The sequence below is a fragment of the Phyllostomus discolor genome, chromosome 6 (genome assembly GCF_004126475.2).
Source record: "Phyllostomus discolor isolate MPI-MPIP mPhyDis1 chromosome 6, mPhyDis1.pri.v3, whole genome shotgun sequence".
Taxonomy (NCBI): domain Eukaryota; kingdom Metazoa; phylum Chordata; class Mammalia; order Chiroptera; family Phyllostomidae; genus Phyllostomus; species Phyllostomus discolor.
Window position 1 is genome coordinate 135,326,877 of NC_040908.2, and position 23,169 is coordinate 135,350,045.

At 55.0% G+C, this 23,169-nt stretch overlaps 2 protein-coding genes across 3 annotated transcripts in view; one reads left to right on the forward strand and one right to left on the reverse strand.

Moving 5' to 3' along the window:
• Window positions 1-1,024, reverse strand: part of USH1C (USH1 protein network component harmonin) — a 46,089-nt gene extending 45,065 nt beyond the window's left edge. For both annotated transcript variants that reach the window (XM_036029105.1, XM_028516026.2), the window contains exon 1: window positions 900-1,024. In XM_036029105.1, the coding sequence (XP_035884998.1) occupies window positions 900-935 (36 nt within the window). In that variant the 5' untranslated portion in view covers window positions 936-1,024. The remainder of the gene's footprint in view (window positions 1-899) is intronic.
• A 2,616-nt stretch (window positions 1,025-3,640) lies between these two features.
• The window catches only part of OTOG (otogelin), a 72,719-nt gene continuing 53,190 nt past the window's right edge, over window positions 3,641-23,169 (forward strand). The window contains exons 1-19 of the mRNA XM_036029998.1: window positions 3,641-3,836; window positions 4,239-4,299; window positions 4,473-4,527; window positions 8,015-8,090; window positions 9,055-9,147; window positions 9,316-9,470; window positions 10,681-10,799; window positions 12,101-12,306; window positions 13,349-13,479; window positions 13,744-13,850; window positions 14,230-14,339; window positions 14,695-14,823; window positions 15,695-15,803; window positions 16,088-16,134; window positions 16,579-16,724; window positions 18,460-18,592; window positions 19,744-19,921; window positions 21,550-21,674; window positions 22,652-22,864. Of these exons, the coding sequence (XP_035885891.1) occupies window positions 3,725-3,836; window positions 4,239-4,299; window positions 4,473-4,527; window positions 8,015-8,090; window positions 9,055-9,147; window positions 9,316-9,470; window positions 10,681-10,799; window positions 12,101-12,306; window positions 13,349-13,479; window positions 13,744-13,850; window positions 14,230-14,339; window positions 14,695-14,823; window positions 15,695-15,803; window positions 16,088-16,134; window positions 16,579-16,724; window positions 18,460-18,592; window positions 19,744-19,921; window positions 21,550-21,674; window positions 22,652-22,864 (2,305 nt within the window). The 5' untranslated portion in view covers window positions 3,641-3,724. The remainder of the gene's footprint in view (window positions 3,837-4,238; window positions 4,300-4,472; window positions 4,528-8,014; window positions 8,091-9,054; window positions 9,148-9,315; window positions 9,471-10,680; window positions 10,800-12,100; window positions 12,307-13,348; window positions 13,480-13,743; window positions 13,851-14,229; window positions 14,340-14,694; window positions 14,824-15,694; window positions 15,804-16,087; window positions 16,135-16,578; window positions 16,725-18,459; window positions 18,593-19,743; window positions 19,922-21,549; window positions 21,675-22,651; window positions 22,865-23,169) is intronic.

The window sequence follows — 23,169 nt, forward strand, 5'->3', positions numbered from 1 at the left end:
GCTCAGGCTTGGGAAGGGGGTTGCTTGGTGTAAAGGCACTGCCCCTGTGGGATCTGGGAGGGCTACAGGGCCCACGGTTGCCAGGCCCTCAGTTGCCAGGGCCTGTGAGTAGCTCCAGGCACCCCTGGCTTCACCCATGGGCTCTGAGGCATCCTAAGGCCTGGTGGGGAGGTCCCCTGGGTCTCCTGAACAGTCCTCTCCGGTCTCAGGGCCTCAGTGGCTCTTGCACGGCTCTCAACACTGTTCTGGAAATTCCCTGGTGAAATCCAGCAGCTGTCAGTGATCGCCTGGGTTCCCGACCACCAATGAGGCCCCTCGGTGGGACCCACCAGGGGAGACGTGGCTCAGCCAAAAGGGTCTGCTGAGTCTCTGGACCTCCTCCCTTCTTCCCACTGTCCACCTCCCACCCCACCCCCCACCCCGCACGACCCTGGCCAGCACCAGTTCCTCAACTGCTTCCCTTCTCTTCTTGGGAACCTAGGAAATGCCCTTAAGCAGGGAAGGGAGGGGGGACTCCCTGAAGTGTTCTGAGGTCAGAAGACAGAGACATGCAGGTTCCCCCACCTCTCAGACTCTGCCTGAACCCTTGCCACCTGCTCCAGGTGAGCCGGGGCCACTAGGAGGAGCTGGGGGATCTGCCCACAATGGCCCATCTCAGAGAAGTGTCCGGCTCAGGCCAAGGCTGAAAGAAATTCCAACTCGGAGGAAGTCCCAGCCCCTGGGGGGCAGGAGGAGAAAGGCTACCTTCAGATCATTTTAGTAGTTACTACAGCTGGAGTCACAGTGCACCTTTCTCATTTTACTGGGGATTCCTACGGGCAATCAAATAACCACGGGGGTCCCAGCCGCCCCAGAGCCCTCAGGTCCCACTGGAAAAGGAAGCCCCAGGCAGCTCTGACCTTGTGCCGAAATTCTCGGGCTACCTTCCGGTCCATGGCTGGGCCAGATCGCGATCGCGCCGCGTCGCCACACTACTCGCTTCTTCGGGTGCCTGGCTGTGGGCTACCTCGGCCCGCAGGGCCGCGAGCGGTGGAGGCGGGGCCTGGCTGGGAGGAGGCGGGGCGGGGCGGGGGCAGGGCTGCGGGGTGGGCCTTGGGGAGGCCCCAGACACTGGTCCTGAACTTACTCGCTTCTCACTGATGCGCCCTGGAGCGAAGGGCTTGCAGTGTGTGTTTGTGGTGGTGAAGGTGGGTGGCTGGCGCTAATCCAGTCCTCTCGGGCTGATCCTCAAACACACGCAGGTGACGGAGAGGATCTCTGGAGGCTGCGGAAGCGGTTTGGGACATCTTTTTGTGGGGCCCAGACTGCAGAGGTCCTGAGCCTCGCACATAGGTGGGTAGGGGTGGGGGTAATCTAGTCAGTGTTGTCTGGATGCACAAATAGAGGCCCATTTGCCCTCATGAGGCAGTCTGTCACCCCTTGCCACACTCAGCTTGCACTCTGTAATGGCCTCCTTCATAGGCTTTTCCCACTAGGAAGAAATCTTCGATCTGTGAATTCCTGGGAGCTGGGTATTACCATGGCCCACAGAGGCCAGAACAGGTGGATGGGAGTACCTCTCCTCAACCACCTTTCCCTCCCACCTCCCCTAGCCCACTCCCTCCAAACACACCTACACATGCACTCACATTCCCTGAAGCATGGAAGAGCCTAGCGATGACGGCTGGACTTACAGCTGACCTCCACCCAGGCCCGAGACTCCGCCTGGTTCATGTGATTCAATTCAACCAAAGTTTGCACAACTCCAGGTCTAGTGCTGGGTACGAAGACAGTGATGACCAAGCCTGGTGAGGACTGAGAGGAAGCAGGCAGCCAGGAAAGGGGTAATAAAACAGGTGTGAGGGGACCTTGAGTCCAGCTTGTGTCTGGACTCAGTGGAGGGTGGGAGCCTGACCTGTGTGCACCACGCTGGGGGAAAGGAGCACGAGGTGGGCAGCAGGCCCCACCAGTGAACCACTCACAACTGTAGCGTTGGGGACACCTAAAGATTCCTTCCTTTACATTACCGCCCAGTAGCGGACGTTTTGCCATCAGACTTTTTATTTGGGTTACGGTATTGCCTAGTTTAAGATGTGAATCTCTCTTGGAGAAGAATCTTAAAATATTATCCATGATCGCACCTTAGTATTAACTAGTTACATCAGAAATAAAAGGGAAAGAACTGTGGGGTCTTCAAAGGTCCAGGAAAGACACACAAAATATATTTCTCTGTAATTTACTTTGCAGATTATGTACATACCATTGCTATGTCATATAGCCATGTTTAGAACCCAGGCAGAGTGGCAAATGCCCTTACAAGAGGGAATGTTGTCTACCAGTATAGCACCCCAGTGCTTCTTCGACTGCCTCCCCCCAGTGCTCCCTCTTAAAATGCTTCCCTCAGCCTGGCTGGTGTAGCTCAGTGGACTGAGCACGGGCTGCGAGCCAAAGTGTTGCAGGTTTGATTCCCAGTCAGGGCACATGCCTGAGTTGCAGGCCACGGCCCCCAGCAACCACACATTGATGTTCCTCTCTCTCTCTCTCTCTCTCTCTCTCTCTCTCTCTCTCTCTCTCTCTCTCTTTCTCCCTCCCTTCCCTCTCTAAAAATAAATAAATAAAATCTTTTTTAAAAAGCTCCTCTCTTTGCTTTAAAGATAGCTTCAAGTCCTGATTCTTTTCTACCATGAACATTTTTCCCAAGCTTCCTCTTAGACAACCCTGCCCTTGCCTGTTCCATAACCAGGCTCCATCCGTGGCTTTCTCCTCTTCACCTTCCCATCTATGCCCATGGCTTCAGTCCCCTGTCCGGGGATGGCTGTGTGCTTCGTTCGCCACCCCACCCCCAGAGCAGTGTGTGGCAAGGAATGGATGCTCAACAATGTAGTTGAATGGATGAATGAATGAACACATCCCTAATCTATACCCCTCCCTGTTCATAGGTCTACTGGGGCCAACATCATCATCATCATCATCATCATCATCATCATCTCTGAGGCCTGGCATCTAGCTGGAGTCCAAACACTTTGTTGGACACGTGAATGACACACAGGATCCCAAGGCTTTCAGGCCCACATATCCATTTTCAATTTCCTCCTGGACAGGGAGGGTGACTTGCCCACAAAATTAAAGCTAAAGTTTTGGAATTTTTTTTGGTGGGAGTCAAAGTCTGGCCTTGATGGGAGCAATAGCATGGGCGTGTGGGGCACATCTGTCATTAAATCAACATTTCCTTGGCTGCTAAAACCGGGGTAGGGTGAGGATTTGGGTACTCAGGAGCCTGCAGTGGAGCCAGTGGGAGCACAGACTAAGACCGCAGTCCCGAGCCCTGGTTCTGCTACTGACCACTGACCACTGAGAGGCATGTACCATGACCTGTGTGAATCCTGATGCCAGGATCTCTGAGGAGTCAGGGATGTTGGAGGCTGCACAGGCTGCCTTCTTGCTCCAGGGGTAGACTTAGGGCTGAGCCATCCGAATCCGGCCTCCCCTAGGGAGGGGCAGCCAGTACTGGAAGGGCGAAGGCTGGGCCTTTGTCAGGCGCCTAAATTATGGTAATAAGCTGGGCAGTCCTGTCACTCTAGCTTGGGGAGGAGCCAGGAGCCTGGGAGGAGGGGCCAAGGGAACGCTTGGGCTAAGAGAACAAGACCCACAACGGCCACCGCATAGATGTGTGACCCAGCCAACGCCAGAGAGGCGCTCGGGACCCCGGGCCTGTGCTCAGACTTCCCAGTCCCCGTGCGCCCCTATGTGGGCCCCGGCCCGGCGCGTCCCCGCGCCCGCGCTCTGCCTGCTCCTCACTTTCCTCCGTCTGTCCTTCGGTGAACCAGCAGGGGAGTCCCTACAGGTGCAGGCTCCAGGTGAGAGGGATGCGGACCAAGGGGGCCCGGGCTGGGGGCGAGCGTAGGGGAAAGGCCCTAGGAAGGTTACAGAGAAGGTTGAAAAAGAGGCGGTTTAAGGCAAGGCAGGGGCACAGCCAGGGGGAGGGTCACAAGAGAGGGGGCGCAGAAGGAAAACAAGGCCAGCGACCGCCAGGGGAGTGGGTCCCAAGCTGGGCAAGGTGGGGAACTACAGAGAACTGGCGCAGAGAGTGGGAGGGAAGAGGGAGACCATTACTGAAGAGTCGCCAGGGAGGGGGAGAAAAGATTTGAGAAGGTGCCAGTGTAGATGTGGGAAAGGTCTCCTAGCAGGTGGGGAACAGGTGGTGGGAGGCCCCCAAAAGAGAGACATAGCTTGAGTGAAGAGGACTCCCCTGTTCTCAGCCGTGGCTCCCACGCCCCCGAGCAATGCAGAGCCGGAGCCTGCCCTAGCCCAGGATCCCGGGTGAGTAGGGGTGAGCTTGTGGCTGCCCCACCCACTGTTCCCATTCTCATTCCTGGTGTGGGTGACCCCAGCAGTTAGCATGGAGGCGGGGGCATGGGTTTGGGATGGGTGGGGTGGCATGGCCCGTTCTTATCCACTTCCTCACGTCAGTCTTGTTTCTTCCCTGGCCACAGCCATCAGGAGGGGACCCTTGCCACAGGGGACGTGACAACACTGATGGGAGGCCAGGTAAGGAGAGGCCTGGAGAAGGGGGAATTTGCCAAGCAGGGGCTCATTTCCCACGGGGTCTGAGGCTGGTAGGATGTTCCTAGGTTTTAGGAAGGCTGTCTCTGCAATTATTCAGAAGGGCACAAACAAGGTTTCTGGTGGTATGTGTCTGAAGTAGGAAAATTCGTAAGTCACTTCTATGCCTATTCCCCTAATCTCTTAGGGCCCTGTAGCAGGCTCAGTTGTCTGTCTATCATCTGTTTTTAACAGGGGGAGAGCACCCAGGTGCTATGAGGAGACAGTTGGGCTCTCCCCTCGGGTGGTGAAAAGCGGGAAGGTGAGGGGTTAGGATAGTCGAGTTCCCTTTTTCCTGCCTGGCCTGCAAAGACACGAAAGCCTTTCAGGGGCCCCAGCAGCATTGCTGGGACACTCCATACCCCAAGGCATGTCCCAGCAATGCTGCCCTGAGAGTGGGGAAAGCCTGGGTCACCTGGTGGGGTTTGCACAGGAGGGTTGGTTGAGAAGCAGAGCCCTGAGCCACCCACCTCCGAGTCCTGACCACTCCCTGTGGCCAGCCCTCCAGGGATCCTCCGCGCTTTTGGGAAAGGCAGGGGTTTGTTTTCTCCCTTTGCCAAACCTCTTTGGGCTCTGGGTCAGGGGACTCAAGTTCTCTTTCTAATCCTGGCCTGCACTTGTCTCCTTCCTACAACCACAGACAGGTTACAAGTCCAGCCCACCCACAGCCAGGTCCCCCAAGCACCTTGAGCCTCATCTCATGTACCTTAGGGATCAGGTCTGGGCAGCTCCTTATGCCAGCAGATTGGGAGCGTCATTTATAATAGGAGACGATGTGCCTCAAATTCCTGCCCTTTGGAAGTACACATGAAGATCCCGAGGTAGAAGGGGGCATGCTTATTCTCCAAAGTGTGGGTTATCTGGGTTTTTATTTCTCGTTTGCACACTTTTCCAGATCCCAACTTTTCCAGAATCAGGGTCAGGCATAGTTTGAGTTGAAAGACAATGTCTTTATTCATTTATAGCTGGGGAAATCAAGGCAGGTGGGTGACTTGCCGGGGCCCCAGAGAGCAGGTGGAGCTGGGTCTCCTGGTGCGCTGGCCTGCTCCCTGGCACCAGGAACGCCCACAGGCCCCAGGAGTCCCTGTGTTTCAGGGAGGGAAATGCCCCTTCCCCAAGTCCCTCCGCCCCTGGTGCGCTTCCTTCCTTGCTGGTTTCCGAGGTAGGCCACCTCCTTTCTCCTGGGAAGCCTTTGGACCAGGCAACTGCAGAAGGATTCTCAAATTACTCCTTAGAGCAAATAAGGGATTAGAACGGCCCTCTTTAAGGTGATGTCAGTGGGCATTGGGGGAATGAGGCCATCAGCTAGAAAGTGAAGCCGAGGATCCCTCCGGGGGTTTCTGCCTGGAATGCCCTCATTTGTAACAGAGGGGGTATCCCAGACCCCCACCCGACCACACTTCATTTCAACGCCTCCTCACACCTATAGTGCTCAGCCATTCTCAAAGAACTGACAGTGTCGACCAGTGGTCCACTCACTGGGGTGGGGAGAAAATGTGTTATTGCTTATAGGAAGCTCCGTCTAACTGAAATGTAGCATCCCCTTCAATTATTACGGTAGGCTACAAACCACAAGGGTGTCAGCAGTGTCTGCGACTGTCACCAAAATCACAGACGTACCCTGTCCCCCGACCGTTGTGGACCACCCCAGGTCTCACGCTCACTGCTTCCAAATTCTGGCGGGGAAAGCACCTGCTGCTCGGTCTGGTTGTTTCACGTGCTAGTAAAAAAGTGCAGATATTACTAAGTCACACATTTCTATAAAATGCTTTCACAACTATATTGCAATATATTTGATTTCCTTTATAATCGTATGTTTTATTTTATGCATTTAGAAATGTTATTCTGAGAAGGGGCCCATAGGATTCATTAGGTTGTTAAAGGTGTTCATGAAAATGGCATAAAAATGATTAAAAACTCCTGATCTATACTGAAGATGAGTCACTGGGACAGGATTTGAGTTTTTCTCCAGAAAATGGCCTTGACTCTGCAGCACAGGCTGTCTCACCCTCGTAACACCAGTCTCAGAGGCCACATCGGAGGTGGAGGCGAGGAGTCGAGAGACACGAAGACCAAGTTTAATGAAGCTGTTCGGGGCTTAGGGGACCTTGGTGTTGACTGTTCTCCCTGGCTGTTCCCTCCTGTTTCCCGTGGTCTCCGAGGTCCTGTGAGATTGATCACAACCAGGGTGGGCAGCCTGATTCCTGGGCCTTGTCCTGCCTGGGTTTGTGGGATAAGGAGAGCTGAGGAGGACCCAGGAACCAGAAAGGAAGTACAAGAAGATCGTTGAAACCTGGTCAAGGAGGGGCGGGTGACTTCCAGGGGTCAACAGGATAGGGAAGAGGGAGGAGGGGATGCCTGGAAATCCCCTGCCTGGAAATGAGGCAGGATACCTGGCTTGCCAAGGAAGGGCAATGAGCAGGGGTTGGGCTCAGGGGCCAAGAGTTCTGCATACTTTCTATGTGCTGAGTCTTTTGCTGGAAGCTGGGGACTCAGCCCTGGGTGCTGACAGTGAGGGAGGAAGACAGGGGAGACGAACACCCACAGTGTGGTTTGGGGGCCCTGTGAGCAAGAGGGTGAGCTCTCTGAGGGCCGGGGGTTTGTCCTGCTCGCTGCACCTGGCTGCCGGCTGGGCCTGTAGTTCTGGAAGTTGTACAGACAAGGGGGCTGAGACTCTGAGAGTGGAGGAGCCTGCTGCATGCAGGGTCCCAGGCCCAGATGATCTTAGACACCTGGGACTGGAGTTCCGAGAGGTCAGATGTCCAAGTCGGCTAGCCACGTGGTGACTGAAGACAGAGTGTTCGGGACAGCCCTAATTTCAGATGGTTATGTCTCCAGAGACCGAGTGTTGGGATTTCTGCTCTGGAAAATAGGGTTTCTTAGCTACGCTTTCCCTGTGTCCTTGTCAGATTTGTGGTATCAGGGAGAGTCCCGCCTTGGAGCTGAGTTCTGAGGCTGGCGGGTGATGATCAGTGAGAAGATTCCAAAAGGAAAGTTGGGGGGAGGGATGGGGTGAGATGTTTTCCAGTCCTGGGGTGAGGGGCTGCCTCTGTTTCTTTGCTCTGCCTCATGTGGTTTCTGGGCAAGGGGACATGTTTGTTCTCAAGACAAGGGGGTGTTGTATTGGGCTGTGGAGACACAAAAGTTTACTAGGGAAGGGAGGAAGGGAGGGAGGCTGGGGGAGATGGGAACACAGAGGGTGGGGGTGTGTTCAGGCCACTGAGACGCCACTTTTGAGAGTAAAAAATAAAAGGCCTTTTCCCTCTGGCCTGTGGCAGGCCTGAAAATCCTCTCCTCCTCTTAGAGGTGGGCCTGGGGAGGTGGAGCAGGTGGGGCACCGAAGGAGAGGTTTCCCCCACTCCAGATGAGGGACAGGAAGGGCTGTGACCATCAGGAAGGCAGCCCCGGTTGTATTCTCTTCCATGTTTAAAAGGAGGCTGAAGCCCTGGACTCCGTGGCCATGTCTTCCTGGGAAAGGCGGCTCCATCGGGCCAAATGTGCACCAGCGTGTAAGTGGTCCCCTCCCCAAGGTCCCCTGGCGGTGTGTGGGAGGGCCCCAGCTGGCAGAGGGGCCTGTGAGAGCCGGACGGGGCTCCCTCGGGGGCTCCCTCAGGGCCTCCTGTGACCTCTTTTTCCTGCATGGGGTTTCTCTCCGCCTCGTCCGGCCCCAGCCTCCAACTGTCCTCCAGGTACTTCTTCCTGGCCAAGGAGAGCTTCCTCTCCCTGTTCTGTTCGTATTTATGACTATGGCCTGTGGCTTTCCATTCTCACATGATGTGATTCCAGTGAGTTTGTGCTCCCTTGTTCAGTCACTCCTTCCTCCTGCACTGTTTCTGTGGCCCCTTTCTGTGCTCCATGGCATTGCCCTCCTTCCTGTTCTGTGTGCCTTCTTCCCTCACCTGTCCTTTGTCTGTGGCCTCACCTGTCCTGTGTCCATGGCCCCTCTTCTTACGTCATGGCTCCTTTCCTCACTGCACTCTGCTCTGCTTTATCTTCTCTCCTCTGCGGCCTTTCTCGCCACTGCATTCCAAATGTGAGGCCTCTGCTCTGCCCCTGGTTTATTCTGTGGCCTCTGTGCTGTACTTGAAGATCTTAGGGCACTGTCCCTACTCACCCTGTGTGCCCCACAGTCTCACTTCTGCCTGCCTTGCCCGGTGGCCAGGACTTTTAGCTGTGGGAGCTGAAGACCCAGGTGGGGCTGGCCTGAGAGCCACGTGGCGCACGGTGAAGGCAGTGACCCCGATTCCACCTGCCTGCCAGCGAGGGGCTGGGCAGCAGTCTGACGCACCCTGCTGGTGCCGCCATTACAACCAGCTGCCGAGGAGTGTTAGGGCTGCCTGGGATGGGCGTCTCTGAGTTCCACGTAGCCCTGGGAGGGCTGGGGCCAGGTGTCCTGGCACAAGGGGGTAGCCGTATCCCTGAGTGTGCCAGTCTCGGCTCAACAGGGAGGTGCCTCCTGTGTCTCCCTTGCAGACTTGTTCTCTTGCTTCAACGGGGGTGAGTGTGTGCACCCGGCCTTCTGCGACTGCAGACGCTTCAACGCCACCGGGCCTCGCTGCCAGATGGGTGGGTGTGGGCTCCACCCCACCCTGGGAGGGGCCATGGGTATAGGGGAAGTCTGGGGTTCCTGGACTGGGGGTTGGGGGTCAGCCTAACAGGGCTGGAACCCACCAGCCTTTGGCTTGGTGCCTGCCCACTGCAGCTACACAGAGAGGTTCTCTCTTCCTGGCTCAGTGTACAACGCTGGCCCTGAGAGGGACAGCATCTGCCGGGCGTGGGGCCAGCACCATGTGGAGACATTCGATGGCCTCTACTACTACCTTCCCGGGAAGGGCAGCTACACGCTGGTGGGGTGCCATGAACCCGAGGGACAGACCTTCTTGGTCCAGGTGAGGTCGCCCTTGCCCTGCCTGTCCAGGAAGGGTCCCCTCGGCTTTGGAGGCCAGTGCCCCTTCTGTCCCAGGCACAGACCTGCCAAAAGGCTGCCCTGATGGCTGTGCCCTGGATGGGCTGGGGACCTGGGCCAGTCATGCCCGCTCTGCTTCGGGGTGTCACGCACCAGGGTTTTTCATGACTGTCATTTCATGGTGGCTGTGTCACAGTCACTTAGACTGACGGGGTGACGCTCATTCGTGGTTAGGAAATGAACTTAATGAGTCACGATCAACATAGAAAAAGAGAACAGGAAATGTAAGAATGCATTATACATCAACAGGATAAATATTATTTTGCAGAACTTTCATTTCATTTTTATATATGTGTATATTTTTATTTCTTACTATGGATCAGGGTCAAAAGTGCTTGAAAAATATTTGCTTAGGCTGTAGCGTGGCTTTCACAGGTTTCACTTTCGGTGAAGTGGCTCCGTCTGCTTAACCACATGTAACATCAGCTAGTGGAGGGCTTGGGAAGAGTTTCCGCTCTTGCAAGAGAAACACGTTCAGACTTTTCTCTAAGCTTGGGGAGTCCTGGCACACCCCAAGCCCCAGCCCTTGGTTGCTCTGGCCTTGGAGGTGTGAGCAGGGAGCAGGGGCGGTGTGTCTGTGGCAGGTGGTGCAGGAGTGGCCTGCATGCCCGTGTGTGCAGGGCAGGACTACACTGTGCTTGCCAGGGTGGTGGTGGAAGTGTGTGTTTGTAGTGTGTGCATGGAGAGTACCCCATGAGTACAGACATGAGGTGTGTGTGTATGTGCACGTTTTGTCTACATGTGAAATTGTGTGAATGTTTAACCTTGGCTTTCAATCTGATGGGGTAACCTGGGATGGATAAACAAAGAATCCAGAAGCAGGGAGACAGCACAATACGCTGAAAGAGCCCTGGAGTTTGAGCCAGCAGACACGGGTTAGCATCCTGGCTGTGTGGGGGACCTCTGTCACTTCACCTCTCTGAGCACCAGTTGCGTCTTCTTGGAACTTCAGATCATTCTAACTCTGACCTCCCTGTGATGCGGTGAGGACTGGGAGAGGTCGCAGAGGAAGGGTGCCTGGTGTGCAGTGGGCAGGCCATCAGCAGTTAGCAGAAGCTCAACAGGGAGCCACCAGGCCTAGAACCGAAGTTCTAGCCAGAACCCTAAACTTCAGTCTCTGAACCCCCAATCAGGTGCACAATGACCCGCAGTGCGGCTCCTCCCCCTACACCTGCTCCAGGTCGGTCAGCCTCTTCTTTGCTGGTGAGCAGGAGCTCCGCCTGGCCAAGGAGGTCACCCACGGAGGAGTCAGGTAACTACCACACCACTCCTACCCCCCAGCAGTGCTGGTGGGGAAAGAATTAGCACCTGCCATTTTCAGGCTTAAAGGAAATTGCTTTCTGGGCACAAGCACCAGAATTTCCACTATTAGAGCAGGAACGTGCTGGCAGGCCAGCTGGGTGTCTCACCAGCTGGGTTTGCAGAAAGCTTGTTTAATTTTTTTTCACAACTTGAAGAAAATCTGCCCGAATGGGAATACACAGTTCAAGCATCCTCAGAACAGAGACTGAGCACACTTTCAGCCTTTTCTGATGACATAGGGTCACTCTGAGTCATTTTTCTGGGACATCAAGGACCACACAAGGAATGAGGACCCTTTGTTCCCATACTAGCTGGAGTGTGGTTCTTTCTGAACCCTTTGTCACCATCCCGTCTTCCCTTGCTGTCTGCTGTCACTTTGTTGCTTCCTACAGTGACTCTTCTCCCCTTCCTCATTCTGGCTTCAGGTCTGAGGACTGGGCGACCAGGGTTCCTGGGGCTGAGTGTAGAACGAAGGGCCCAAGGGCGTCCCCTGAGAATGAAGGATTGGGTTATGGGTCTTTTGGTACCAGTTTGGGCTGCTAAGACACGCCTTCTGTTTTCCTTTCCTGGTTTTCAGGTGGATTGAAAGTTGCCAAATCCCAGGTGGGCTAAGAGACCCCCTGTACCAGTGGAAAAACTGGGAAAAGTGGTCCCTGTGTCTTTTCTTTCACTCCCACTTTTCCTTCTCTCTCAGCTTCACCCCACCACCACCCCTCTCTCAGTTCCCCACCAAAAAAATAAACAAAGCAGCTGTCTGATGGCCCTGGCTGGGTAGCTCAGTTGGTTAGAGCATCGTCCCAACATGCCAAGGTCTCAGGTTTGATGTCTGGTTAGGGCACATACATGAATCAACCAATGAGTGCATAAGTAACTGGAAAAACAAATCTTTCTCTCTCTCTCTAAAATCAATAAAAAATTAAAAAGTAGCCGTCTGCTCATACCATCTCTCCTGTCTAGGAGAAAGGAGCTAGTAAATTCAGCCACTCTAAGATTTATCCCTGCCAAGGAAATGACAGTTTTAAAAGGCAATTCTAAAACCCTGGGGACAAAGGAATCCCCCTCTAATGGTGGACTTCCAGGCACCTGAGAAGTCAGGGAGGAAAAGAGGGGCCTCAGAGCCCACGGTACCAGTGGCCCCATGGGCGAGGCAGGTGCGGTGCACGTGATGGTCTCTGCGGGCAGGGAGGGTGGGTCCCTGGGGACAGGACTGGGCAGTGTGGACTCCCTGAAGCTCTGGGCTGTGCCTTGCAGGGTGCAGCTGCCGCATGTGGTGGGGAGCGTGCATCTGCAGCGGCTGGCGGGCTACGTCCTCGTGCGTCACCAGTCCGCCTTCACGCTGGCCTGGGATGGTGCCTCCGCCGTCTACATCAAGATGAGCCCGGAGTTCCTGGGCTGGACCCATGGGCTGTGCGGGAACAACAATGCTGACCCCCAGGATGACCTGGTGACCAGCTATGGTGAGGTTCAGAGTGGGCAGCCTCCGATGGATGGAGGAGGACAGGTCAGCCAGGGAGGGGTGGGAGGGCCTTAGGGAAGAGCGCTAGGTCATGATATGAGAGACCAGTGGGAGGCCAGGGAGCCCTTCCTACCAAGTGTGTGGCCTCAGAACTGTTTGTGACCACTTGATCTCAGTTTCCTTATCTGTAAAACAGTGATAATGAGAGTTCCTACTAGGGTTGTATGAAGATCTATTGGGCACTTTGCTGAATGGGAATGACCCTGCAGGGCGTGTGTGTGTGTGTGTGTGTGTGCACGGGAGGGAGGGGCGGGGTGCCAGAGAGCCAGGGAGAGAAAGGGCCAGCTGGAGCGGTGGACCCCTATGGAGCAGTGGTAAGAGTGAAAGTGAAGGGTGCAGAGCCAAACCATGGCAACTGTGGCCCGAAGAGGGGAAGTGACGCCCTTGAGCACCCACAGCATCAAACATCATCTCACATGGTCCATGAGACAATCTCATGGGGGGACTATCTGCCCTATTTCATGTATGGGGAAGCTGAGGTTCCTTGTCCAGGCTTGCACACTGTTCTCTCTCCATTGCATGGTGTTGCCTCCTTGGAGTTTGGAGCAGAAGGACTCACTAGAGGCTCTTGACCATTCTTTTTTTTAAAAAGATTTTATTTATTTATTTTTTAGAGAGGGAAGGGAGGGAGAAAAAGAGAAAGAGAGAAACATCAATGTGCAGTTGCTGGGGGTCATGGCCCGCAACCCAGGCATGTACCCTGACTGGGAATCGAACCTGTAACACTTTGGTTCACAGCCCACGCTCAATCCACTGAGCTATGCCAGCCAGGGCTTCTTGAGCTTTCTTGACTATTATCACCAAACAGCTTTCTCAGGAGAATGGCTCTGTTGGGAGATGCAGACTGGGATGGGAGCTCAGGAGGCTGGATTCTTCAACTCCTCGCCTCCCTCTGCGCATCTCTTCTGCTGCACCTTCCTTGTCTCAGAGCCCTCTGTGCCTCCTGCCCCACCCCACCCGTGGTCATGCTGTTCTCCCTGCAGGGAAGCTGACGGACGATGTGGCTGAGTTTGTGCACAGCTGGCAGGAGTGGGCCCCCAACCAGCCTCCAGGGCCCACAACCTCCTCCATGCCTAGGCCGCCGTGCCTGCAGCAGAGCCTGGGAGCCATGCAGGTCGGCACCCTGGGCACATCCCCCACTCTTGCTCCTTACCTCCTACCCTAGTGCCTGTCTTAAGCTGGTTTCCATCTACTGCTTGAAAAGTCACTGGCTGCGAATGCTCAGAGTTGCTGGTGCCCTTGGGCCCTTCCCTCTCCTCCCCACCCTCCTCTTTCCTTCCTCTGGGCCCACTTTGGGTTTCCATGGGGAGCTTGTACAGTCAGAGGGCTGGGGGTGGCCCTGCTGGCCCCCAGCTCCAGCTCTTGGCCCTTGCTCCAGAGTGTGTATGACCGGTGTGAGGCGCTGCTGAGGCCCCCCTTTGATGCCTGTCACGCCTTCGTCAGCCCTCTGCCCTTCGCGGCCAGCTGTACGAGCGATCTCTGCCAGTGAGTGGGGAGCCAGGACTGGGGCGTGGTTTGGAGGTGGGGAGATCCCTCCCAGGGTTGGATGGGGCTCAGTCCGTGGGGCGGTAGGCCTGGTAATCCTAGGCCCTGACAGATATACTTCCCACACTTCTGAAGTTCTCATCTGCGTGGATGGGACAGAGCTTCTCCATTCAGCAAGGCTCAGAAATAGGGTCTGACCCCTCTCAGTGTCCTGCCTCCAGTCTAGGGTTCTGTACACCTAGACGCCCTCCCTGGCCCCCTTTCCCAGCTGTGTGTGGGGAACAGGGGTGGTCAGAGCCCTGGCAGTGTCTATAGAATGTTGAAGGGCTGGTGGCAGGTAGGGTTTCCCTCCAGTGTTACCCTCGGTTTTCCTGCACAGATCAGTGGGTGATGAAGCCACCTGGTGCCGGGCACTGGCGGAGTACGCCCGGGCGTGTGCTCAGGCGGGGCGCCCCCTGCAGGGCTGGAGGACCCAGCTCCGGCAATGCAGTAGGTGCAGCCTGGTTGCGGACAGGGGCGGTTCAGACAAGCTCTGTGCTAGGGCTGTGGGTGGCATTCTCAGGTTTCCGCTCAACATCCTGCTCAAAGCCACAGTGGTCAGAGCTTTAAGCCCGGAGGTTCCCTTTTCATGTGACAGATGGGAAACTGAGGCTCAGAGCAGGATGGAGTGGTAGAGGGCCACAGAGTGAGAGGAGGGAAGTTCTCCCCGATTTCCTGGTCACCCAGTGCTCCCATAGGGCCTAAGGGATCTGGAAAATCAAAGCCCCCTCGCGCCCCGCCCCAGGGCCTGGGGTAGAGCTGGCTGTACGGAAGTGACAGATGACGTGGCTCCCTTCCTCCCAAGCTGTGCACTGTAAGGAGAAGGCCTTTATCTACAACGAGTGCATTGCCTGCTGCCCCGCCTCCTGCCAGCCCCGGGCAGCCTGCGTGGACAGCGAGATCGCCTGTGTGGATGGCTGCTACTGCCCCGATGGTATGCTGGGGGTGGAGTGGGCGCCTGACCTGGCCTGGCACGGAGGAGCATGAAGCAGGGGTTCAGAGGGTGTCTGCTCGTGGAGTGAAGGAAGGAAGGAGCAAACACTAATAAGTGAATGAATCAGTGAATGAATGAATGAATGGCTTGGGGGTGGTGAGGGTGAGGGCAGAACTGCGGCTCTTGAGAGGTTCATCAGGGTGTTTCATTTCTTTAGGTCTGAGCTTTTTAAGGCATGTAGATGAGAGCAACTCATTCATTCATTCGTGTATTCATTTATCACACATGCATTAGTTTCCACATTCATCCACACACTGTTTTTCACAGTGTGTAACTTTGCAGCACACCTTTAGTGTACAGGTCACTCAGCTAGGCGGGGGTTGGGATAAAATATATAAAGACATGTCACTGACTTTAGGGATCAGAATCTGGTGGCAGTGATAAGACACTTACACATGTGACTCCACTCGAAGGCACATGTGGTGAGGACCAGCTCAGGGGTTCACACAAGAAGAGATATAGGAATTCAGTGGTGGGAGCAATTGTCAGGGAAGGCTTCCTGGAGGAAGTGGTGCCTATGCTGGTTCTAGACACAGTGATAGGCTTTGAAGAGGTAGAGAGGAGAAGCTAGTCTGTATCCGGGTTGTTTGGGGTGGGTGGTCTCTGAGCAAAGTTCTGGAGGTGGGATTATTTGCTCAGAGGGTCTTCAGATCTGGCCTGAGCCAGGGATTTACACAGGAGAGAGTCTGAAAGTGAGCTCAGTAGTGCAAGATCTTAGATGTGAGAATCTTTATCACAGGCCCTGGGGAGCCATGAGAGGTGTGTGAACAGGAACAGAGGTGAGTTAAGTGGGCCTTTGCTGTCACCCTAGGGTTGATCTTCGAGGATGGGGGTTGTGTGGCACCAGCTGACTGTCCCTGTGAGTTCCACGGGACCCTGTACCCAACTGGCTCTGTGGTGAAAGAAGACTGCAATGCCTGGTCCGTGTCCTCTGCAGGGGGTGGGAGGAGGTGGAAGATTCCAGGGCTTTTCATCAGGGCCACCCACTTGGGGCCTGAGAGCCCTGATGACATGGGAGCGCTATCTCGGCATCTCCGAGTCACAGATGTCATTGGATCTAACCTGTGGGCAGAGTCTCCACCTCCCATTTTAGAGATGGGAAGACTGAGGGTTGGGGGCGGGAGGTTCATGGGCCCTGCCCCCTCCAGCATCTCTTCCAGGCCCAGGTGAGTGAACCTCTGCCTCTTTGGTCTCTGTGTTTCAGCACGTGCACCGCGGGCAAGTGGGTGTGCAGCACATCTGTGTGCCCAGGTACACCTGACCCCCACCTTGGACTCTACCCTCTTCCTCTGGTCTCATAGCTCCTTGGGCAGGGAAACTCCGGGAGTCAGGCCTGCTGTGGGGGGGCTCCCTCTGAGTTCTTGGCCCAATACCCTGCCTTTGTTTCTCCAGAGCTGCTTTGCCTGACTGAGTGATGGCTCCGTCCCCTCGGGGACTGTTTTCCATGGGGTTCTGTATATCCAAGGGCCTTCCTGAGCTTGAGGGCCTTGGACCAAAATTGGTCTCTAGCCTTGGTCACCTGCCAGGGAGCTGTCCAGAGCAGGGCTGCGTCTCCCCAGTGACCAGGGCTCCCAAAGGGCAGGCTGGGGCTCCAGACACTGCCCTGATTCCTAGGACAGGTGCCTCCTCCTCCTGCATGGAGCCTGCAGGGCAGAGGCAGCTCCCGTGGGTCAGCCACCTCTCTCTGCCCCTCAGCCGAGTGTTCAGTGACCGGCGACATCCACTTCACCACCTTCGACGGCCGCCGGTACACGTTCCCTGCCACGTGCCAGTACATCCTGGCCAAGAGCCGCTCCTCGGGCACCTTCACAGTGACGTTGCAGAACGCCCCGTGTGGCCTGGTAAGGGCTGGGAGCCCCGGGCACAGTCCAGCCAGCCACCTCTGCCCCCTGCCCCCTCCCCCCTAGAAAGGCTAGAGGACCTAGAGCAGGGCCCCAGGTCTTTCCACAGCCCATTTCACCTTCTCTCTGTTGAGAGCCACAGGGCAGGAGATGGGGTTCTGGCTGCAGGGCATTGAGAGCCACTTCCCCTTCACGGGCCTCGGTGTTTAAAGAAAAAACCTCTCATATGGCTCTAATTCAACTTAATCTTCTCTGCTTCCTTGGATTGTATCTTCAACATCTGTGTATTCATTCATTTATTCATGCATACATGCACGCATGAATCCAGCAACTACTGAACATCTACTTGTGCCAGAAGCTGGGTTAGTTCTTGGAGACTGGGATGCATGAAGCCTGGCTCTGCCCTCCTGGGCCTCACACTTTGGTGGGTGAGGCCGACAAGTGACCCCATAACCACTCTGTCGTAGGAGCTGTGACAAGGTGGAGAGTACAGGATAGATCTCCATGGAGAGACATTCTCGTTGCCATTGTACCCGGGCATCAGGAGGGGGTGGATCAAGATAGGCTTCCTGGAGGAGGTGACCCCTGAGCTATGTCAGCTCTGTGTGGGCTGGCCACTGCCTACCTCTTGAACCTTATCTTAAAACATTTTGCCCAGTGGGCTGTACCCACCGGTCTTCTTTTATGTCCTTGAATGCATTAAATGTCTTCTATGTCAGGGACCTTCTCTCAGGACGTCTCCCTGCTCCCCTCCTCCCTTTGCCCAACTAGCTTATGCATTCTTCAGACCTCAGCTCAAATGTCAGTCCCCCACCCCGCACCTCAATTTTCAGATCTGCAAAGTGGGGTTGTTAGTACTTACTGAATAGGATCATTATAAAGATTAAATGAATCAATGTATATAAAAAGATTAGAAAGCTCCTGAACATTGAAACTCTATATTAAAGTTAGCTGTTACATATTATTATAAGTTGTAGTATTATTAAAAGTTTTATTATTGTGTTGATTATTTTTACCTTATTGTTATCATTTCCTAGGATGGCCTTGCCTACCTCTGCAGACTAAGCCGATCCTTTCACTACGTGCTTTCCTAGCACCTGCACGTGTTTGCAGCCCTGGTCACAATAGTAATTCACTAAGCAACTTTGTAATTCTTAGTTTAATGTCTGTGTGCCACACGAATATATGCTCTCCATGAGGGCAGGGACTGCATCTACCATGTTCCTCTCTGTATGACTGTGTGGAAGTACTAATGAGACTACCCTTTTTGGAAATGGGAGCCTGAGGCCCAGAGAATATTATTAGCTCATTTCCTGCCTGCCTGTGGGTGGAGCCTGAGACTTTGCCACCTGTGCACATGGAAAGAGCCCTACAAACAACCACACGGGACAAAATTGAAGTCCTGGCTTACAGTTGAGTGGGAAGGCCAGCGTTCCTGAGGCTGGACTTTGGGCCACGCAGGGTGCATGCACCTCTGCTCTGTGTCACAGGCAGCCCGAGTGTTGACTGTCATACTTATTTGCATTATCTTAGCTCTGCCACCAGTCTCCAGCCTGAGCCTCTGCCTTCCCATTCCCCAGATGAAGGTGTTTGGTTGGAGGACCCATGATGATGTCCTTCCGGGCCCGTCACCGTGACGAGCCGGTCTCTAGCCCCCGTCTGCTCCTGGAGGGCTCTGTTGGGACTAGCAGGACAGACTGACTAACTCTGCCCTTTGGCCTTCCTCTTTCTCCAGAACCAGGATGGGGTCTGTGTCCAGTCCGTGTCGGTGATCCTGCACCAGGACCCCCGGAAGCAGGTGACCTTGACCCAAGCCGGGGACATCCTTCTGTTTGACCAGTACAAGGTCACCCCACCCTACACGGATGGTACGGCTTTGGTGGACGAGTGCTGGCTGAGAGCTGGCTGCGCAGGCTTTTCCCAGGCCCCTCTGGCCAAAGGCACTGCCCAGTATTAGAATTTGAGCTCTTGTCTTCCCATTTTGAGCAAGAGCTCAAATTTTAATACTGAGTGCACCAGGCCAGGGGGGCACCTTGGTCCCAGGAACGTGGACTCTGGACGGGCAAAATGCCCTTTGTTCCCACCCCAGCATGACAGGCTTCACAGCAGTATGACAGCTTCTCCTAACATTAGGGTATGAGCGGAGCTATTCGTCATCCCTACTCAGACTATTTATTTATTAATTACTCATTATCCTGTCCCATTCCACAGGGAATTTGTGGTAGCTCATAGGAAGCACATCAAACAAAAATGACAAAACTATGAAGAAATAGTTCAGGTTGGTGTAGCTCAGTGGATTGAGCAAAGGCCTGTGAACCAAAAGATCGCCAGTTCAATTCCCAGTCAGAGCACATGCCTGGGTTGCAGGCCAGGTCTCCATGAAGGGAGTGCAAAAGGCAACCACACATTGATGTTTCTCTCCCTCTCTTTCTCCTTCCCTGCCCCTCTCTCTAAAAATAAATAAACAAAATCTTTTAAAAAAAGAAAAGAAATAAAATACCACCAGAGAAAATTCAAAAGAAAAAGAAAGAGTAGGAGCTCAAGATTGAGAAGAGTGGGGACTGAAGGCAGGTAAAGAGGCCAAAGTACAAGCCACAAAGGGCATAAAAAAATTCACCACAATTGTATCTAAAATTCTAAAGTGCTGCAGTTGGATCTAGAGTCATATTGTGAGTTCCCTAGTGGCCACGGTGAAAAGAACGGGCAGTTGCGGGATTATGCTTTGCTAGAGAAGGAAGCATACCCGTTACTTAGGGAGGCAGAGCTTCAATAGGCACTTGAAGCTAAAAGACATCCCTCAGCTGGGGCTGCCGTAGCAGGTTAACCCTGGGCCCTGATTTCAGCGTTGAACAGGATTTACTGAAGGCTCCTCTAACCGGCCCCTGGGCAGAGCTTTGCTGTGTGTGAAGACGGGGCTGGTATGGGGATCAGGGGAAGCCACGCAGGTGGTGGCGGTGGGTGGGGCGCATACTGGCTGAGTTCCCCATTCGTGCCCCCTCCCGGTTCTTTCTGCGCCCAGACGCCTTTGAGATCCGGAGGCTGTCCTCCACGTTCCTGCGGGTGAGGACCCACGTGGGCGTGCAGGTGCTCTACGACCGCGAGGGCCTGCGGCTCTACCTGCAGGTGGACCAGCGATGGGTGGAGGACACGGTGGGCCTCTGTGGCACCTTCAACGGCAACACGCAGGACGACTTTTTGTACGCGCCCCTGCCCTGGGACAGGAAGGAGGGGGGAGGGGGGCCCCTTGGGGTGGAGCATCCTTGTCTTCCAAACTCCCATGGCCTCTCACTGCCTGACGAAGGATCATTTATTTCTCTCCGTTTAAATTTAAGTGTGTTTCTTCATGGCAGTGATTCAGTCTTCCCTGTGCAGAAGACTCTCCTGCAGGGCTTGCTAAAATGGTGATTTCTGAGTCCCGCTCCTCAAGAATTTGCTTCAGGTTGAGGCCCAAGAATCTCATTTTTAACAAGCACCCCTGCGATTCTAGTATATGAGGCCTACAGACCATACTTTGAGGAATACTGTTTTATAGGGAAGTCTTGCAGTTAGTAGACCTGACGTGGGGTTCGAGTTGGTTTGTGGTGGTTTGCTTTAATCATCTATGAACGCCTTTAGGTGAGCGTAAGCGAGCCAAGGATGCCAAAACTCCTGCTTCCTGCCCCACCAGGCCAGCGAAACCCTTTAACTTTCCTGCCTGGAGCTCGAGGAGTGCGCCCTGTGAATCCTGCAACACTCGGGGGGTGGGGTCCTTCCCATGGACGGACTGAGGCTTACAAGAAAGACCCTTGGGCGTGGACACAGTTTAGGGAGTTGGGAGGGGACAGGAGTCAGGGCTTCCAGAAGCAAGAACAAAGGGTTTGGTCTTGAAGGCTGAGGTTCTGGCCAGTCCTTCACGTTACACACGTTAGGCAATGGAGAAGGAAATGTGAGAGTCTTTCTTGAGCCAGAAGTAATAACTCAGATTTGCTTGGAAAACCCAGTGGAAGAAAACAGCTGAAAACTTTTCAAAGTACGTACACTTAAAAATGTGGCATTCCTCTTTGTCTTGCCCAGTGGGGCTGATGACAGGGCGGGTGTCCAGAATGCGGGGGCAGACCTTGGTTTGCTGCGTGGGCTGCTTGCCACCCTCCTGAACCTGAACTCTGGTGGGAATACTGCTCTGTGGAGCCCTAGTGTGGTCCCTGCCCCGGCCAGAATGTGGGCGAAGCCTGCCCCCTCTGGACGGCGAGAGCTCTCTGCATTCTCCCGTCCACACCCTGTTTGCTGACTCCTGGGGACTGGCGATGCTTGGAAAACATACTTTCCCGCTTCCTCTCTTTGTTGCCCTTCATGTGACTCTCCCCCACCCAGAGAGAAAGGGAGGGCAAAGGAGTTTTCAGAAAGTGCTCACAGGGAAGAGGTCTTCACCCAGTGAAGTTTGGGTCATAGTCTTCCTGTTTCTCTCTCTCTGGCATGAGGAGCTGGGCGTAGGTGGGGGTGTGTGGCCCCAAGTCCATTTTGAGTCCCCTGGGAACCTGTTAAACGTGATATGTGTGTGCATGCACACACAGCCATAATTGTCGTTGCACGGACTCCACTGGCTGCTTGCATGTTTGGTACATAGCTATCCTCTGTGTGTGTATGTGTGTTTAAAGCATGTGCAAGTGGTATACATGGGCCTGTGGTGTTCAGTTTGGGTGGGTACATTTGTGCCTTTGAGTGTGCCCCTGAGTGTGTGCTCATGCTTGGTGTGTGTGTGTGTACATGATCAGGTGGGTGCTTACCTGGGTGTACGCTGGATGTCCACATGCACAAGCATGTGAGTGTGGCTATGTCATGGCTACAGGTCCCCTGTGGGTGTGCCTGAGAGCACCCCACAACTCTTTGGCAATTCTTGGAAAACACTGTCCGCCTGCTCCCCACTGCTCCCGGGCTCTCCACTGGACCCCTGTGATGTGCACCTGCAAGCCGGTGAGGTGGGGGAGGGCGGGGAGAGAGCAGGGTGGGCAGGACTGGTTTGAGAGCGGGGAGGTGGGAACTCTGGGCACGAGGATGCTGGTCACACCGAGTGCTGGAAACCGGGGTTCCCTTCTGGTGAGGGTGTGGCAGGCAGGAAGCCTCATGTTCTACCACTGTCAGGTACACACACACACTTCACTGGGTCCCCAATGTTAGGGCCGAAGCCCAAGTCCTCACAGCGGCCTCACCCGGCCCTGCAGCCTCTGCCCATCCCCCTTATATCTCACCTGCTTCCCCCCCCTCCGCCCACCCTCCACTCTGCTCCAGCCCCACTGGCCTCCTTGCTCTTCTCCCTGCTCCACTAGCCACCAGCGCTGCTCTCCTCTCCGGGCCTTTGCCCTTGCTGTTCCCTCCACCTGGGGTGCTCGTCCCTCGGTGAACACACTTCTCTCCTCTGTCGTTTTTGCTCAGGCACCATGTCCCCACCAAGGCCCTCCTGACCACCTGATTTAAAACCGCAGCTGCCCCTCCTGCCCCACCTTGCAGCCCCTGTCCTCCTTCCTGGCTTTCTCTGTCCTTAGAGTCTTCTTCACCTTCTGCTTCCCCACATAAATTGTTTGGTGATGGTCTTTCCGACAAGAGCATGCACTCCACGGGGGCAGAGGTTTTGTCTGTTTTGTTCACTCCTCTGTCTCCTAGCATACAGATTCATGCCTGGTAGAATGTATTGTATGAGCACGTGTGCTTTACACACACACACACACACACACACTCCTCCACAGATATTTACACAGTGCACACAGCCAGCCACATATTCACACCCAAACTCACAGAACCATGTGCACACACTCCCAGTCACATATGCACACGGGTGCACGCACACACACCCAGTCCCCAGAGTTGTGGGGTGGGAGGGAGGGAGGGGCAGGGCCTAGGGCACCAGGCAAACCAGGCCACTGGCCCCTCACTCCTGTGCTTCCCGTCTCCAGCCTCCTACGCGGTGCAGGCCTGCAGCGTGCTCACGGAGGAGTTGTTCGCCCCCTGCTCCCTGTACCTGAGCCCCGTGCCCTACTTCGAGCAGTGCCGTCGGGACGCTTGCCGCTGTGGGCAACCCTGCCTGTGCGCCACGCTGGCCCACTACGCCCACCTGTGCCGGCGCCACGGGCTCCCCATCGACTTCCGAGCCCACCTGCCAGCCTGTGGTGAGTGCCCCACCCTTGTGCACCCATGTGAGGGGGGCTGGAGGAACCTGAGCTCCAGACTGAGTGCCCACCTGTTCCCCAAACCCTCCACTGGGATGTCCCACAGTTCTCCAGCCTCAGAGTCCTGCCTCCCAAATGGCTTCTCCTGTGTGCTCCATCTCTGCCAAGGGCCCCCACCCCCTCGGTCACCCAGCCTGACACCTGGGATGTGTGACACATGACTCCTGTCCTGCCCTCACCTCCAGCCTATCTCCAAGTCCTCTCAGTCCTGTCAACCCCAAATTCACCCACCTCTCACCACCCCA